General features: G+C 44.7%; 1 protein-coding gene across 2 annotated transcripts; it reads left to right on the forward strand.

The window, feature by feature from the left end:
• The first annotated feature begins 282 nt into the window (after window positions 1-282).
• On the forward strand, window positions 283-14,088 carry YWHAB (tyrosine 3-monooxygenase/tryptophan 5-monooxygenase activation protein beta). 2 transcript variants are annotated; one of them, XM_033074770.1, is made up of 6 exons: window positions 283-391; window positions 7,789-8,089; window positions 9,060-9,183; window positions 10,132-10,295; window positions 11,625-11,720; window positions 12,183-14,088. In XM_033074770.1, exons 2-6 carry the CDS (start codon window positions 7,796-7,798, stop codon window positions 12,237-12,239), a joined length of 735 nt encoding a protein of 244 aa, XP_032930661.1. In that variant the 5' UTR covers window positions 283-391; window positions 7,789-7,795; the 3' UTR covers window positions 12,240-14,088. The 2 variants fall into 2 exon arrangements, with proteins under 2 accessions (XP_032930661.1, XP_032930663.1); XM_033074772.2 differs by lacking the exon at window positions 283-391 and adding an exon at window positions 2,963-4,555.
• Window positions 14,089-16,613: the final 2,525 nt, after the last annotated feature.

Genomic DNA, 16,613 nt, shown 5'->3' on the forward strand with positions numbered 1-16,613 from the left:
CACCCCAGCGCTTCCTGCGGCACAGGGAGCTCCGCGGAGACAAAGAGCGCGGAGGGTGCCGAGCTGGGAGCGTGCGGCCAGCCCTGTCTCGGGGTTCTCCCCGCTCGGGGTGTGCTGCAGGGCGGGCGGGCACCGACAGCACCGACAGCACCGACACGGCCGGGCCCGCTCAGCGCCGGGGCCGGGCCGGGCCGGGCCGGGCGGGACGAGCCCTGTCGCCATGGCGACCGTGGCGCTGGGGCGGCGCGCGGGGCGGTGGCGCCCCCTGGCGCCGGAAGGGGCGTGTCGCGCGGCGGAAGCGGGGCCGAGCGCCGCAGGGTGTGTGCGCGTGTCCGTGCGAGCGGCCGCCGCTCCCGTCGCCTCCGCCCGTGGGATCCGCGCGCGCCGCCAGGTGAGGGGCCGCGCCCGCCATCGGGGTGGGCATCGGCGCGGGGGATCGGCATCGCGACCCGCGGGGCAGCCCGCCCCGGCCTGCCCCCGCCCGCCCGGCCCGCTCCGCTCCGCCCCGCGCGGGGAGCCGCAGGCCGCGGCGGGCGCGCCGTGCGGGGGTCCCTGCGGGAGGGTCCCCGGTTCTGCCTCCCCTGTCCTGCTTCCCCCGGCCCCGGTAACGGCGTGACCCTCGCTCGGCGGTCGCTGGCGGGCCCGGGCGGGCGGCGCCGCCCCTCGGCGAGCGCCCGGCGCCGCCCCGCCCCGGTGAGTCACTCGGTGCCCGGGGCGCGGCCGCGCTCACCTGGGCCCGCCCGGCGGGAAGGGCTGCGCGGCCCGGAGCGAGCCCCGGCACGGCCGAGCCGCCGCTGCCCAGAGCGAGCCCGCACCGCCGCACGGGCAGAGCCGCGAGCTCCGTGCCGTGCCGTGCCGTGCCGTGAGCCGGCCCACGTAGGGCCCAGGGTGGTCGTGGCCACGTATGAGCGCTTTAGAAGGGAACAAAACGCGTGTATTATTATTTACCAATTTTGATCGTTCGTGTCCATTTGAGAATAGAGATGCGTTTAGGGAGGACTCCACCGGGAAAGAAGGTTGGTTCAAGCCAGTCCCAGCCTATAAAAAGGCTGGGCAGTGGCCCAGGTCTAACGGCCATGGGTTTTGGTTGAGGTATGTATAACCAAGTATTAATTGGGATGTTGAAATGACATTGGCACACAATCACTGTATTGGCATAAATGCATCTCACACAAAGATCACAATATAAATTGACTGCTTTCAGATAGATTCCTTATTAAGAGTTAAAATACCTTTTTCAGTGATAGGAAAACAAAATTCACATCATGCAGCATCATAAAAACTAAATTCTCATAGAAAAATATCAGAGACTCTATCAATGTTTGTAATGTTTTGTATCTTCAGTGGCTGTAGGAATATTTGTGGGTTTGTGTGTTCATTAACACAGGACACCTCAGTCAGAAATTATAATACTTTTATATGAAAAAGATGAGCTTACTTTCATTTCAAAGCAATAATGAGATATAATCTGGTCTAGAAAAGAAAACAAGAACACAAGTGCTTTTTTCTCCCTTCATATTAAAGGACTGCAAAAATATCCCCTGTATCATATTTTGTTTATTAAATTGGTACCAATAAAGTGATAGACTCGTTGCACAGATGGGCCTGGTGCAGTTTTCTCAACCTCATTATGTCAGTACCGCATGTTCTGATCTCTGCTATTTTGATGTTGAGTCTTTTTATTTTTTCCTGAGCAGGCCTGTGCCAGTATGCAGCTTTTTGTGATGCATGTGAATAAACTCGGATGAGGAGGAGCTCAGTAAATAATTATTTGGTTAATGAGGTAAAAGCTCCTGCTCTGATCCGTGTGGTATCCTAATACCAGGCATTAACAGTAGTGTGTCTTTTATATGGCCACACTTCTTGCCCCACCCTGTAATATAAATACTGTCAGTTTATTATTAACAAAAGTGATTTACCTGTGATATGAATACATTAGTTTGGCATGAACTTTATGCCTGGGGGAAGATATTTTGGGTTAACTCACTATTTCCACTTGGATTCTAGCCAAAATCCGTTCTGCTGGATGGAACAAAAAGGTGTTGCCATGTTGGAATGTTGTGCTGTGGAAGTGCCAGCGTGTCTCCACCTGCTGCTGACCTGAGCAAAGGGCCATAGGCAGGGAGCAGAGCTCTGCCTTTCAGCCTGGCATTAGGAAGAACAAGGCTGCTGTCACTAAATTTAAGATGTCCATACAATATCAGTGTTCCCACATGCTATTGGTAGTGATCATAGGCGTTTTGTAATTCTCTGTGGAGACTGAAAACCATTGAGTGTCCTTTTATTCAATTTTATGAAGCAACAAGTAATGATGGCAGCAGATGGCAGAGCAGGGTGAGGCACAGCTTTATAGAATGTTAATTTTATCTCAACATTTGCATAGAGATTTGAGCCGAAGGCCAGGGTAGATGCAGAGGAGGCTGAAGTTATGTGCTGCACAAGGTCAGCAAGAATATCACAACTGTGAAGTCATTCTCCTTTTTCCCCTCATTATATTTGCAGGATATTTTACTGAACTTGCTATACCCAAGCTTCTGACAGGAAGGTTTTACTGTTCAGATCTTACCAGAGCCATTCATTTTCTAATCAGTTATTTAACAATCCATGGTAGCCTTTGAGGGAGCCAACTAGAGAAACACAACTAATATGATCAAATGCCTAGTACTGCAGTAAAGCAAGGAATGTTCCTTGCACTCCATTTCCTGTAAAAACTTAATGTTGGAAGCACTGTCCAGCTGACAGGGAATGCCATCCCCATCATGCAGATAGTTGTGTCAGCATGTGTGTACCTGAATGGTGGAGAATTCTTTTCTATTAATTTTAGAAATAATATCTCCAAAGCTCTTACTCTCTGTAGTTATAGAACCATAATTTGAAATACCGGTCACCTCATGTGAATGTTTAATTTCTGAATGAATTGCCCATCCAGAAATCAAATAAGGTATGTTCACATATTGTTGGAATATTGAACTGCAAATTCTGTAGCAGTCTGCTGCTTTTTGTGTTAGAATATGAGTGGACTTACAGAGCTTTTGACTGGGAAGTATGATTGCCTCCCATTTCAGCAAACCTCATTTTGTATTCCTTTCTCAGAGTGAAATATGCAGGTCTGTTAACCTGCAGCTCTACTGGTTAGGGACCAGTATGTCAAACCAATAACTGCACTGCTTTCTCACCAGTTCTTTTCTACAAAGTGGAAGTGTTTGTCTGATAGATTCTCATGCTTGCTGTAGAGAGAAAAACAGTGCACAAAAATCGATGACTTAATTAGCATCAGAAGAACAGGTCATCAAAAGCAGCAGACTTCAGACCAATGTAAGCTTATTAGTATTGTCCTGTCAGTTCGATATGTTATATAAGCCAGATTATTTTCAGTGTCAGTTTTCATTTGATTTTTACAGACTTTAAGCACAGTTAGTTCTGATTCATTTTGGCTTTGTCCTAAAGAGCCTATAGGAATGGGAACCAATAAAGGCTACAGAGCAGATGGAATAAGTGCTGAGGAGTAAGCTATAGTTCTCAAAATCCTGCAGTCTTCTGAAGAGCAGAAGCTGCATGTTTTACCCCTCAGCTGTTAGTGGTGTGTAAACCTCCAGTTTTGTGGAGCCATCCACTCTTGAAAGATCCATGGGTGAACTGACTCCAGGTGCTGTTCCCAGGCTGGTCACACCATCTCCTTCTCACTGCATTGTCCACTGAAAGATGCAGGCAGCTGCAAACTAATGAGTTTTGCAGGTTCTGACCTTTGCCTTTGATGCTTTGTGATACGTTTCATTTCTGGAGTGGGAGTAAGCACTTGTAATTTACAGTGCCTGCATACATGCTCTTCTGCATTTGGAAGAGAACTTGAAAGAGCTCTACACTGGATGGTAGATAGAGGGAAAAATAGTCAGAAAATTATATTTTGAATGTGGGACTTCAGGTGATTGAAATTTCTGGCAGCTGGTGCTATTGGCTGTGACTGCTGGGCAGTGGTTGGCATTCCTTACTGTGAACAGTGTCCAGCCACTTCTTTTTGGAGGGCTACTAGGTTGTGTTGGACAGATTCTTAAGAAGACAGTGTCTTAAGAATTTGAGCTGTGTTAATGCATCTAATATCAGAATCTTCTGCTTAGAACAGGCAACTTTCAGGACTCCTCCATGGCTGTGATCTGCACGTCTCTGCTCCTTTTTCCATCTTCCCTCTTTTCCCTTTGCCACCATGGCATGGCTTTATCAGTGCTAGAATAGATCATTCCTGTCAGCCTCCTGTTCATCACCTCTGTGTGTTTTGCTCCTAGCTGCAGGTAACCTTTGGTAGATGGCTTCTGTGTGTGGCCTAGGTGTATTTTTAGCTCTAGGCTTTGCTTGTTTAAGACTGTGGCACACTGGTCCATTGTTAGAGTGTGGCTTTCATCTCCTCTCTGGGAGGGACCAGTTATAACTGATAGTTGCTTCTTTGCCTTTTCAAACATCACTCCTTTCCTTGTATCTTTTTTCCTTCTGGCAAACACTTCCCTCTTTTGGAGCTCAAGCCAGCATAGCTCTGCAAAGCTCTCTCCAAGCTTCTAACAAGGTAAGCAATGGAGAATCAAATGAGGATTATGAGTGTTCCTTTATGCAGATCCTGGGAAGGAAGTAATGGTAGGCTTACTGTCATTGGAAGGTATTTTGGTGTGGGCAATGATTTTCTTACTGCATTTAAGTTCTGTTAAATCCTTGTTACTGAATAATACTTGTGTTTCATAGCAAGCCTATAACAGTATAGATATTAACACAAATTAACTAAACTCAAGCCCCTGTACGCTGAATTCTTGTGTCAAAACAAAGCCAGTGAAGTTCTCAGAAGCTCCATCTTTAGTGATGAGTTTGAGTTTCATATATGCATAATGACTTTCATGCACATAAATTAGTTACATTGCTGAGGAAAGTTGCTTGATGAGAAGCAACATCCTAATCTTTGCTGGTATTTTACTTGCATAATTGATGTGTTAAACTGGTTTCGGGATCTCTTTTGTCTGTTAGGTCTTTGTGCCCCTGTGTTTTCCTTCATGTGCAGTTCCCTTGTGATTTCCTTCATGTGTCCTTATATGAACCCATTGACTGCTGTGAACTGTCTTGCATCTAAATATAAATATGTCAGTGAGCTTGATAAAAAAAACTCTGCACCCTTTCAAAACTAAACTATATTGTTCGTAAATGGAATTCTGCACAGATTCTTGTCTACAGATTAGACCACTATTGGCAAAATGCAGATCAAAGATAAAACTAGCTGACCTTTCAGTGGCAAAATGTAAACTCAGTTGGAGCTATTCGCCTCTGCATTTCAACAAGCAGGCTTCTTCCACATAACAATCACATTCCATGAGGAGAAGAGGAGAAGATAAGATGTTTGCAGTAGAAATACTTCTAGAAGCTGTGCAGACAATGAAGAAACTAAAAGTGCTCTGAAACTGTTTAGTTTCAATGTCCTGTTGTTTTAAATTGGCTCTTGCAAGGTAAAAGTAATTCTTCAGGTGTACTTTGCTCATGTTCAGACTTTAGTGAGTGGGTAGAGAAATACCACTCACAAATTACTTCCTGCCTTAAGCACATGGTCTGCAATTAGTGCTGGTTAAGGGAATGGTTTACAGGGTTTGATGGACTCAAGAGGGAAAAGTGGGATGGGTTGTCTCAAGAGGAAATGGTCCAATAATTTCCTTGGGCTTGTTCGGCATTGGTTCTATGATAGCCTTCAAAATAGGAGACACAAAGCAGATCACAAATCCCACTTAACCTTTTCCATCATCGGGAGCTATCTGTTTGATAAACCTGTGGAAACCAGTGGTAATATCCCCAGGGTAAAAGCTTTACTGGGGAAGGGAGAACCAAATGAATCATGCCTTACCACAAGTTGTTACACTGCTGCCTGCAGTCACCCTGTCTTGTAGAGGGCTGTGATCTGAAGTCTGTGTGACACCTTTCAATAGGTCACAGAATTCACTGGTTTAAACTCAGCACTTGAAATGGAGCTGAACCAGAGCCCAGCTTTACTTACCAGTCTGCAAAAGGTTTCCTTTCCAGGAGGCTGTTTTAGTATTCCATGTCCTTACTTTGAGTGCCTAAGAAGATGGGTGCATTCAGATCTACAAAGGATCAAACACAGGAGTGAGTGTGACTTGCAGATACAGAGCAGGTGCATTTGGTTGCAGGGTTTACTTCAGGAATTTTCATGTGAAATAACAATGTTTGACTTGCTATTCTGCGTGATTTTTTAATTTTTTTTGCTGAAGTGGGATATCCTCAGCTGGAGGGACAGAATGTGCTCATCTCAAAATAATTTTGTAGTTATTACTCGTCCTCAGCAGTGTGAGCAGTGTGTGAATTTGGGAATCACAATGGGAATTTGGATCTGTATCTCATTGTCCTGGTTAAGGATTTAGTCCAGGGGACTGGTTTTGCTCTATAATAGTGTGGTAGGTGATCCTTGGAGTAAAATACAAGGTGAGCAGTGTGTGCAAGATGTTTTCCATCAGAAGCCTGTTGGACTGGAATCTTCAAAGGTGAGAGTCAGGGAAAAGGCTGCAGCTATCTCTTTCAGTGTGTTGGTTCTTTCTAATAGGACTGTAGGTGCTTCTGTAATGAACAGAAGTCTGTGAAATACAAATTTAAACTTACTGTTCTTGTTTGGTTTTTATTGTTGTTTTAGAAGTTGTTTTTAGACTGTTCAGTCTCAACCTGACAATTTACCTAGACAGGGAGAGCCCTGATTAGGATTTAGGAGTCAGAGAGGATAATTGTTGCTGAGTACTGATGAGAATAACAGTTCTGGATGTGTCCAAAAGTGAACCTGCACATCTGGAGAAATTTTATGGTTAAATTTGGGTTGTCTGTAAGTTTGTGAGCTATTGAGGTCCATTTTGATAAAGGCAAAGAAACTTCCTTACTTTCTCCTGCAAGCCTGGCCCTGGGTTTATTCATTCTCCCTGGCATTAGCTCTTTAGTGACCCTGTGGCCATGTGATGTGTTTTCACAGCTTTGGTTGCTAAACTGCATTATCAGAAATGATAAACAACTTGTTTCTATAAAAGCAATTTGTTTTGTAGCAGTGACCATCATGTGGGCCAGGTTCCATTCAAATTTTATGAATGTCAGTGTTACTTAAAAGGTCTTGAAAACCTGAGACTGCAGCCACTCTAGCTGTGTAGAGTCATCCATTATGTGTATGTTGATGCATATGTTAAAAAAAACCACATTATTTTCTGGCAGAACATTTTAAATGTACTTTCCATAGTTGCCAACAACTACAGCTTTCCTGGGTATTGTTTATGTAAACCCACAGAAACATCTTCTCTAACTGGCCAAAAATCTTCAGTATCAGAAGGAGCTGTCCAGTGCTTCAGTGCTCCTAAGTAGTTGCTCTTGTACTGCAGTGGAGGGAAACAAACAACAACAAACAAACAAACCTGAGAAAGGCCCAGCAACCTGGTGGTTTCTTAGTTAATATCTCCTGAGTTGAGCTGTGACTGGTAAAGGAAAGAGAAGAGGTACATATAGGGCTGTGTTTAGTGCTAATATGACTTCTGCTGCATTTTGAAGAACGGTGCTTTCATATCTTCAGGATTGTCATTAGGCATTTACACATGGAAATGATACATATTTGGCAAAAGGTCAAATACATTTTTACAAAGAAACCCTTTGTATTACTTAATTACAGTTGATAGATTTCCCTCTTATTACTTAAAAATCTGCCTCACCCTTTAGCATGAACTTCCCCAGTGCAGACCACCAAGACATTTTTTCTCTGTTTTTATTCCTCGCTAATTGCAGGACAGCCATGGATAAAAGTGAGTTGGTACAGAAAGCCAAGCTGGCCGAGCAGGCCGAGCGTTACGATGACATGGCTGCTGCTATGAAGGCTGTCACTGAGCAGGGACATGAACTGTCCAATGAAGAAAGGAATCTCCTCTCCGTGGCCTACAAGAACGTGGTCGGTGCCCGTCGCTCGTCCTGGCGTGTGATTTCCAGCATCGAACAGAAAACAGAGAGAAACGAGAAGAAACAGCAGATGGGAAAGGAATATCGTGAGAAAATTGAGGCTGAATTGCAGGATATCTGCAATGATGTTCTGGTAATAATCCAACAGCAAAAATAACAGTAGTTAGTACTGCAGCATTCTTCAGAGAGGCTTAAGGAATTTTAGTGGTGCTGTAGACACTGCAGCACCTTAGCAGGGGAATAATTTTGCCTAGCTACATGCCTGGGTCCAGTTCTAGCTCCTAAGTCATTTAGCTTGCTTCTTAGGGAATTTGTTATAAAATACTATTTTTTTCTAGCAGCTAAAAGCAAACAAAGCCATGTTGAAGACCCCTGGCTGCTGGCTGGAGGGGATTCACCATGAAAACAAATTTAAATCTGGGGCACTGACATGAGTCCTGCTAAAAGGCCTGCTGTTTAAACTCTTTAATTAATGAATGCTGACATATTGAGTCATGTTTAGTAATTTTTTTTTAATGGAGAAATTGTGTAGTTCTTCTCCCAGAATGATTTTGCTGTTTCTTTCACTCGGACAAGAGGGATTCCTTTTATTGTTCTCTTTGCTTAGGATCAGTCAGGAGCTGATGCTGTCAGTGCAGTCAATCTTTGCATCTCTTTCTGAGTGCACATGTGCTGCCTGTGCCACTGTCAGCCTTTTCAGCAGACATTGGAGATAGAATCAGTTTTTTGTGGACAATTTCACAGCTCACACAAAAGTGACCAGATGTGCAGATTTCCAGCTGCTGCTTTTCATTTGATCATGGATGTGGGTTTGCATCAGCAGGCTTAAGCCCTGATAGCCTTTCAGATCCTGCAGGAGGGAATTGTGGGTAGGATCAACATAGCAAGTTTTAGCTCTCCACAGATTAGGCTACAAGTAGTTTATCTTTTTTTCCCAGAGTTGAGAGAACAGTAGGCAAAGTGATTAACACAAGTCTGCGTAAGTCATGACAGAAGTCATTGTTACTGTTTGAACAGTTCATGCTCACTATTGTAGCAAAGGCTCTGTTTCAGACATTATTTTTTATGACTCAGGAAACATCACTTTTTTAAATCTTTCTCAGGAACTCCTGGATAAATACCTTATTGTCAATGCCACGCAGCCAGAAAGCAAGGTCTTCTATTTGAAAATGAAAGGCGATTACTACAGATACCTCTCAGAGGTGGCATCTGGGGACAATAAGCAAAGTAAGTAGAACTGAAATCTCTCTCTGCAGACCAAGCAGAATCAAGTATAAAACTCAACTTGTATTCTTTTCCCCAAGAATCATGTATTTGTTTCTTTTCAGCACTGCTCTGTAGTTATGAAGATAGGTGCAGTGCAAGTCACTTTTGGGGAAAGACTTCACTGAAATTAATAGAAGTGATTGACAGATGCTCATCAATGCAGTCAAACTCTGCTTGCAGCCCCTGACCACATGGGTAGTTTTCAGGCATATGTGGCAGTGTAAAATCATTTTCCTGGAGAATGTAGGTTTCTTTTTCATGGAAAATGCTCAGTGTGTTTGAGCTCAAGTCTTCACTGTTTGCAAGCTCTCTGCATCCAAATATGGGATATTAGGTTCCTGGCTTCTAAAGTAATAAATTGTGAAATGGAAAAGCAGTGCTGAACTGTCTGAATTGCTGTGAGTGTCTGATGTAGATCATGTCTTGCAAACTTAGCTTGATGTCAGCATGGAGTTTATTGTTACTCATTAGCCAGGAAGGGACTGTTGGCTTTGCTCTGAAACCCCAACCTGAAATACAAAGTTCATGACCTCACTGCAGCAGTTTAGTTACCTCTTCTTCCCCATATGGTTTTGTCTGGATTTATTATTAATAACTATGACTTCTTCAGCAGGGCTGGAAATGAATATTTAAAACCAGAACACTTAAGTAGAGTTTGTGTCTACTCAAATTGGTTGGAATTTGTTGAATAAATTTTATTTTAAGTTTCTATTCAAAAAATATATTTCAGCATTAATTGTTCAGCAAGTGGAATGCTTTTGCATGTATAAACATTGAAAGAAGTGTCTGTGCATTGGTAATTGTATGAATTTCTGGTGGCACAGTAGTGTAGGCTGAGAATGTAATTGCTTCCCCCATGAAGTAGAGAGATGTGCTGTGTATTTATGTGGTTGTAATTGCTTCTTGCAGCAACGGTAGCAAACTCCCAGCAAGCTTATCAGGAGGCATTTGAAATTAGCAAGAAAGAGATGCAGCCAACACACCCCATTCGACTCGGTTTGGCTCTAAATTTCTCTGTCTTCTACTATGAGATCCTAAATTCTCCTGAAAAAGCCTGTAATCTGGCAAAGACGGTAAGCAGACTCTTCATATCATCTTTTTTTTTGCAGACTGAGGAGGTAATTACATGGTTACAATAGCACTTTGTAGATGATTATGCTTTTTCATATAAAATTCCTTTAAAATGCTGTCATGCAATGGTTGTCATTGTAGTATATTTTCAGGTTAAGTTGGTTTGCTGGTCTAGCTTAGCTTTGGGTAAAACTAATTTGCTACTGCAGCTGTTCCAGTGACAGGGAAGACAAATTACCTCTGTTTAATGTCCATCTAATTCTCTTAGAATGTGTTTGTGTCAAAATTGAAAACACTTGAATTAATTTAGCACTTCTACAGCAAAATATTTATTTAAATTGGAGCACTTAGCCAGTACATGAAATGTTGTCTGTGTGCCCATCTTTGTAGCCCTAAATGTCCTTGTTATCCATATGCCTGTGTGCCCCTCTCTCCAGAGACCAAAAAGAGCTTTTGTGATGGGTTGTGGCAAACAAATAGCCAGTCATTTTTTCCTTAGCCTTCTTCCTAAAATGGGATTAGCCTTCTAAATGGAACTTTTTGTATCTGTGAAAATTGTCTAGTAGGAACTTGAATAACATGGCATTAGTTGAATCTTTGTGTTCTTAATGTGTTCAGTAAGACTGTAACAAGAAGTGATGTTGTGATGTAAAATGTTGCTGCTGTTCTTGCTTTTTTTAGTTAAAATGCTTACATCTGTTTGAAACCTGAATGAAGAACTAGCACTTACGGCTCTCAGACTCACAGTATTGATTTTCATGTGTAACAGATGGATGGGAAGAATGGCTTTGTTAATCTCTAGTGGAACATACCTGATTTCCTCTGCTGTTTTGAAAAGAAATTGAAAACCTTCCTCCCTACTGTCGAAAAGTCTTGTGTTCCATCTTCTTGTCTACTTACTCATGTACTGTAAATAAGTATACTCATTCAAGTGGCACCTTTGTCTTTCACTGCTTATTTAGACCAGTGAAACCTTCCTTTTTAATGAAAGTCTTTTTTTAAAATTGTTGTATTAAACCTGATTTCAAGCTATGTGAACCATTTTCCAGCATGACACATAGAGTCTCTTGCCTCTTCAGTATTTGGTATTGACATTAAGTAAAGTGTTTTGGGCTTTTATCTGGGCACCCCTGAAGACTTCTGTTTTCCCCTGGTTGTCTAGGATCTGGTGCTCACTTTATTTTACAATTGTTCTTGTGGTGGAAAAGAAAAATATTGGAAACTTTTTTTACAGACTTTTGATAATAGTAATGTGGCAAATTTGTAATCTCTATATACACAGCAGTGACTTCAGAAAGCAGAGTGTGAAAGGGCTGTGTTTATGTTTTCAGGCATTTGATGAAGCGATAGCAGAGCTGGACACGCTGAATGAAGAGTCTTACAAAGACAGCACCCTGATCATGCAGCTGCTTAGGGACAACCTCACTGTGAGTACCATGGGGCAAACCACTGCACTCTAGGCTGCTGCACTCTGAAGTGGGACTCAGCATCTGAAAGCTGATTCGGTTCTGTGCCATTAAAAGCTTTCTCTGAGGCGTTAACTGCATGTGTTAACTGCGATGCTTTTTGTAACCAGACCAGTTAGACTTGCTTGTTCAAACTAGGAATCACTTGTTAACTGCTGTAACAAGCTCAGATTCCTTTTGTAACACAGAGTGGAGTTTGTTCTCAACAGTTTTATGTGGAACTTCCCAGCTTGTGCTAGCTTCTTGCTTATCTCTTATCCATGTTCTAGTTTATTATTCTTCAGATTTACTATTAAGTTCAATTCTGCATTGCTCTTAGCTGAGAAAATTGCACAGCTACTACTAATTACGCTGTCTTCCCTTTCCTGACAATTGTAATTAACCGTGCTTCCAGCATAAACACGTGTTTGTATTTCCTTACAGCTATGGACGTCGGAAAACCAGGGAGATGAAGGGGATGCTGGGGAGGGAGAGAACTAATGGCTGTCACGCTTCACTATATGTTCAATGTCACCCTGTATCCTACACATAATCCCTTTGTGCGACAAGCAAAAAGAATAGTACATTGACTTTCACAACCTCAACGTAGCAAAAACTGTCTGTGGGGTAAAACCGGTTGGTTGGTGTTTTGTGTACCTAGAGCGGAGGTCGGTTATTCCAATGGCATTCCGAACTTTCCTATTCTGAACATTTACAGTTCCGATTACCGTGTTTATATTTTTAACTGAACACTGTGATAATAATAATAATAAAGGGTTTTGTGATTGCAATTGACTTTACAAAACTCTTATTGGTAGAAAAGTAGACATCAATTATGTAACTCTGGCGAGCTTAATTTGGCACCAAAATAGTCGAAGTACAATTCTGTTGTAAAGTTGTACAGAAAGTTATAGAGATTCTATTGTGACACTGGGGCATGGAAGGAAAGCAATCCAATGTATGGCATTCCAGTTAGGGACACTGCTATGAGGTAGTTGAACAGGCACACTCTGTAGACATTTGTAACCAAGTCTGAGGCACCGCTTTCAGTCAAAAGCTCACTTTGTCAATCCTGTCTTTCTGGGGATGGGGTTTGTTTTGGGGAGGAGGGATACAGGGGAGTTAGCAGCTTGATTTCCAAACTCTTTACACTGGCAGATAACTGGGATTTGACTTCTCAAAGTGCTTTCATGCTCACACCACATGCATGACTAAGCCCCTTCCCACAGCAATAACTTTTACCTAGTTATGACTTAGATATTCTTCAGTAGTAAAAACTCTTGGTTCGCTGCCATGGACTTGCAATAGGAGAAGATTCAATTTTTTGAATGGCCTTATTAGTTTGGATGATACCATGAAGTGATCTGCCACTTTTGCATTACTTTACTCTTAGGTAAATCAGAATCTCCATGGTATTCCCATTCTCAATTTATCCTGAAAACTTCATAAGTAATCCACTGAGCCATCTTTAAGTTCACTTGATAGAAATTTTTCTCCCACTGGACTCTGTTCATCCTTGACCCTTTCACCTGTTTAAACTCCATTAAAGCAGTTTTGGACTCCCACATAGGCATCATCCTTTCTTTGGTTCCTGGTGATGTCAGGATGGTGGATGAGGCCTGCACCTCACCAAGGACAGGTTTCTTCCTCGGGTGTTTGAGAGCTGCCAGTGCTGTTGCATTCTTCAGCTCTTGCCTGCCATTCTTAGGTAGTACCAGGAAACTGGCTCAAGTACTGGCTCAAATATTCAGAATTTCCCATCTTGTGCTGGAATGCAGACCTACACATCTGTAATGCTTGTAATATTTGAGCTCCAAACGTCCTCACCTTGTCATGTTTCAAACGTGTTCCATTAAACAAAACCTAGTAAGAGTTGTGTGAATAATGCAGTGGAAAAGATGAGGAACAGTCACCTATCAGTCCCGTGGTATCATCCCCTACCTTCACATTCCACTTAGGTATAGGATCCATCTGTTTGTCCATCTGTCTGCTGAAGAGATTTTCATGCACTGATTTTAAAACTCCCCTCTACTAGCTGAACAAATTGTGCAGTTAATACTTGGCGCTTGATAAATGCAGTAGTGAATGTGGAACCGAGCCTGTCTGTATATCTGGTAGCTCTTTTCGCTTTGTTTTTACTGACCAGTATTCTGCCTAAAGTTTGCTTCTGTGACGGTTATATTGCCTAGCACACACGTGGTTGTGAGAATAGTATAGCAAAAAGAAATACCTGGTTATTGATGTACTAGATTTGTGTATGTCTTTTAAACAGTTCTAGTTTCACCTTACACAAAATAATCAGGAAAGTGTAAAAGAATTCAAAAGTGAATAATAAAAAAAAATTTTATCATTTGGTTGTCTGTTTTCTTTGTTGTAGTAGTGCTGAAACCTGTGGTAGTAAAATCACCACTTGTATTCAGTGTTCAGTTTGTGGATTGTGTGAATTGATTCATGATTTACAAATACTGAGTTACTCACTCCTCTACCAGGAGACTTTCCCACACACCCTCCCAGATTTGTAGGAGAAAACAGTGTTTCTCTTCTTTTTCCTCGAGGGCATACTTGTAATATTTTGTCATTGCAGAGTTTAAATGCAACCCTGAATAACCATTTAACTTGCCATGAGTCATTGTATATTGTAGGGTTGAGCACACTGTAAATGAGAAGAGTCTGTTGGTTACATTTAGAGATTTTTCTTGGGAATCTTTTAAATACCCATTCTGAACAAGGCTGCCTCACCTCTGCATACCCAGCTCTGCTTGTCTCACACTGAGCTGTGCTAAAGGAACACCAAAAGTGCAAAATAGTGCAGGTGCATGCACTGGACATAAGAGCATTTGAAGGGATGGATGGCAGTAGCCAGACAGCAGATGCCAGGCAGCCTAAAAGCTTCAAGGAAGCTTGGTCCTGCTCCCAAGAGTGGGGCAACACAGAAGTGTGCACAGTGGAAAACGTCACTTGGCTGCTCTTGATTGACCAGTGAAGGCATTAGACCAAAATCTGACCAGCTGTGGCTTGACTGCTGCTCTGCCCCATGCCATGGCTTTACATGGTGGTCCCTCCATGTCTGCAGTGACTGCTGCTTTGTCATTTTCTTCAGCCTTTATGGACATACCTAAATGTGTGCACATACCATACATCTTAAATTATTTTATAGTATGCACTGACTCCCAGTCTGACTCATGCTGATGACGTTGTCGGCTCCAAAAAGAAAAATATCCCTGTGTCTGCTTAGCTGCTGCTGTTCAGAAACCACCTCCTGTCTTAGTCCTTTCACATAGCATCTCTCATCCTCGCTGTCTCTTTTGGGGAAATCATGAGCTGAGGAGGCTGGTCTGAAGCAGTGATGAGTTGAGGGGATGCCTCAATTTTTTATTTAATTTATTTTATTTAGTCATCTTTCTGGAAAAGGGCATTCCAGCTGGCCCAGCCACAGTAAGAGCCCAGGTGCACTCTACATGTTCGACTCATCCAACTTGCTACTGCAGCTTCTCATTCTTGGCACTGATGCTCATCTGACCTTTCTGAAGCATCTTAGTTTGGGAAGCCACCAGGAGGCTTTTGTGAAGGTGAGGGCTCTCCTGATGCCCCGCAACTGACCCTTCCAGGGGTGCAGGATGGGTGGAGCCTTTGGAATTGCAGTGCCTGCGGCTCGAGGTTCCTGTGTGCTTTCAGAGTTTCAGCAGCACAGTCGCATCCAGTTGGGGTGCGATCTCAGTGGATGGAAGCGAGCTTACAGCTCCCCTGGGCCGTGCAGACAAGAAGTGATGATAACAGGCCATGTTTGCTGGGTCTCTGTTGGGTCCTGAGGGAGATTCCTGTGGAGTTGGGAAATGCGTGAGTGCCTGGTGATGAGGGATTGGTAACTGAGCTGTGTCCGGCTCCGGCCTGTAATCCTTAGCTTCAGGGAAGTGCATGCGATTCCCAGAAGGTGCATGTGATTTCCTAAAAGCGCCTGGGTGGGACACGCTGGCAGTGTTCCAGGGCGACACGCAGCGCAATTCCCCTGCCCTTCCTTGGCACGAGGTTCGCAGGAGCTGCCTTTCACAAAGACGAGGAGATGGATCTGCCGAACCCCGGAGCCCCTCAGCTCGGCGGGGCCTCCACTGCCCGACCAGACCGTGCCCCATGCCCCACGCTGTCCACAGTGCTGACCCTAGGGCTGATCCCAGGGCTGACCCCAGCACTGACCGCAGGGCTGTCCGCAGCGCTGACCCCAGGGCTGACCGACCCCAGGGCTGACTCCAGGACTGTTTGCAGGGCAGACCCCAAGGCTGTTTGCAAGGCTGACCCCAGTTCTGACCGCAGGGCTGACCGCAGGGCTGACCCAGCGCTGTCCCCAGGGCTGTTTGTAGGGCTGACCCCAAGGCTGTTTGCAAGGCTGACCCCTGGCTTGTCCGCAGGGCTGACCCCAGGGCTGTCCCCAGCGCTGACCCAGGGCTGTTCCCAGGGCTGTCCGCAGCGCTGTGGACTCCGCAGTGCGGGGCAGCCCGCACCTGGCCGGTGGGTGTGGCGCAGGGCGGGGCAGCCCGCACCTGGCCGGTGGGTGTGGTGCAGGGCGGGGCAGCCCGCCCCTGGCCGGTGGGTGTGGCGCAGGGCGGGGCAGCCCGCACCTGGCCGGGGGGTGTGGCACAGGGTGGGGGTCCCGTCCCGCCCCCGGGGCCGCGGTGCAAGAGGCGGGCGGTGCCGGCAGCCGCAGTGGAGCGGTGCTGCTGCGGCGAGCGCTCGGTGTGAGTGCGGGGCCGGCTCCCAGCGCCCAGCCCCGGCTGCCGGGGCTGTTTGTCCGGGGCGGGGGTGGGTGAGCAGCACTCCCCTGAAGCCCCGGCCGTGCCCGCCAGTGTGGCTGTGCCGCCTCTGTCCCTCCGCTCCGGCCAC

Source organism: Catharus ustulatus, chromosome 17, assembly GCF_009819885.2.
Source record: "Catharus ustulatus isolate bCatUst1 chromosome 17, bCatUst1.pri.v2, whole genome shotgun sequence".
Classification (NCBI taxonomy): domain Eukaryota; kingdom Metazoa; phylum Chordata; class Aves; order Passeriformes; family Turdidae; genus Catharus; species Catharus ustulatus.

Coding starts and splice junctions, on each gene's coding strand:
- YWHAB (XM_033074770.1), top strand. CDS start 7,796: ATGGATAAAAGTGAGTTGGTACAGAAAGCCAAGCTGGCCGAGCAGGCC. Junction 8,090..9,059: donor ATATCTGCAATGATGTTCTG/GTAATAATCCAA, acceptor AATCTTTCTCAG/GAACTCCTGGATAAATACCT. Junction 10,296..11,624: donor CCTGTAATCTGGCAAAGACG/GTAAGCAGACTC, acceptor TTATGTTTTCAG/GCATTTGATGAAGCGATAGC.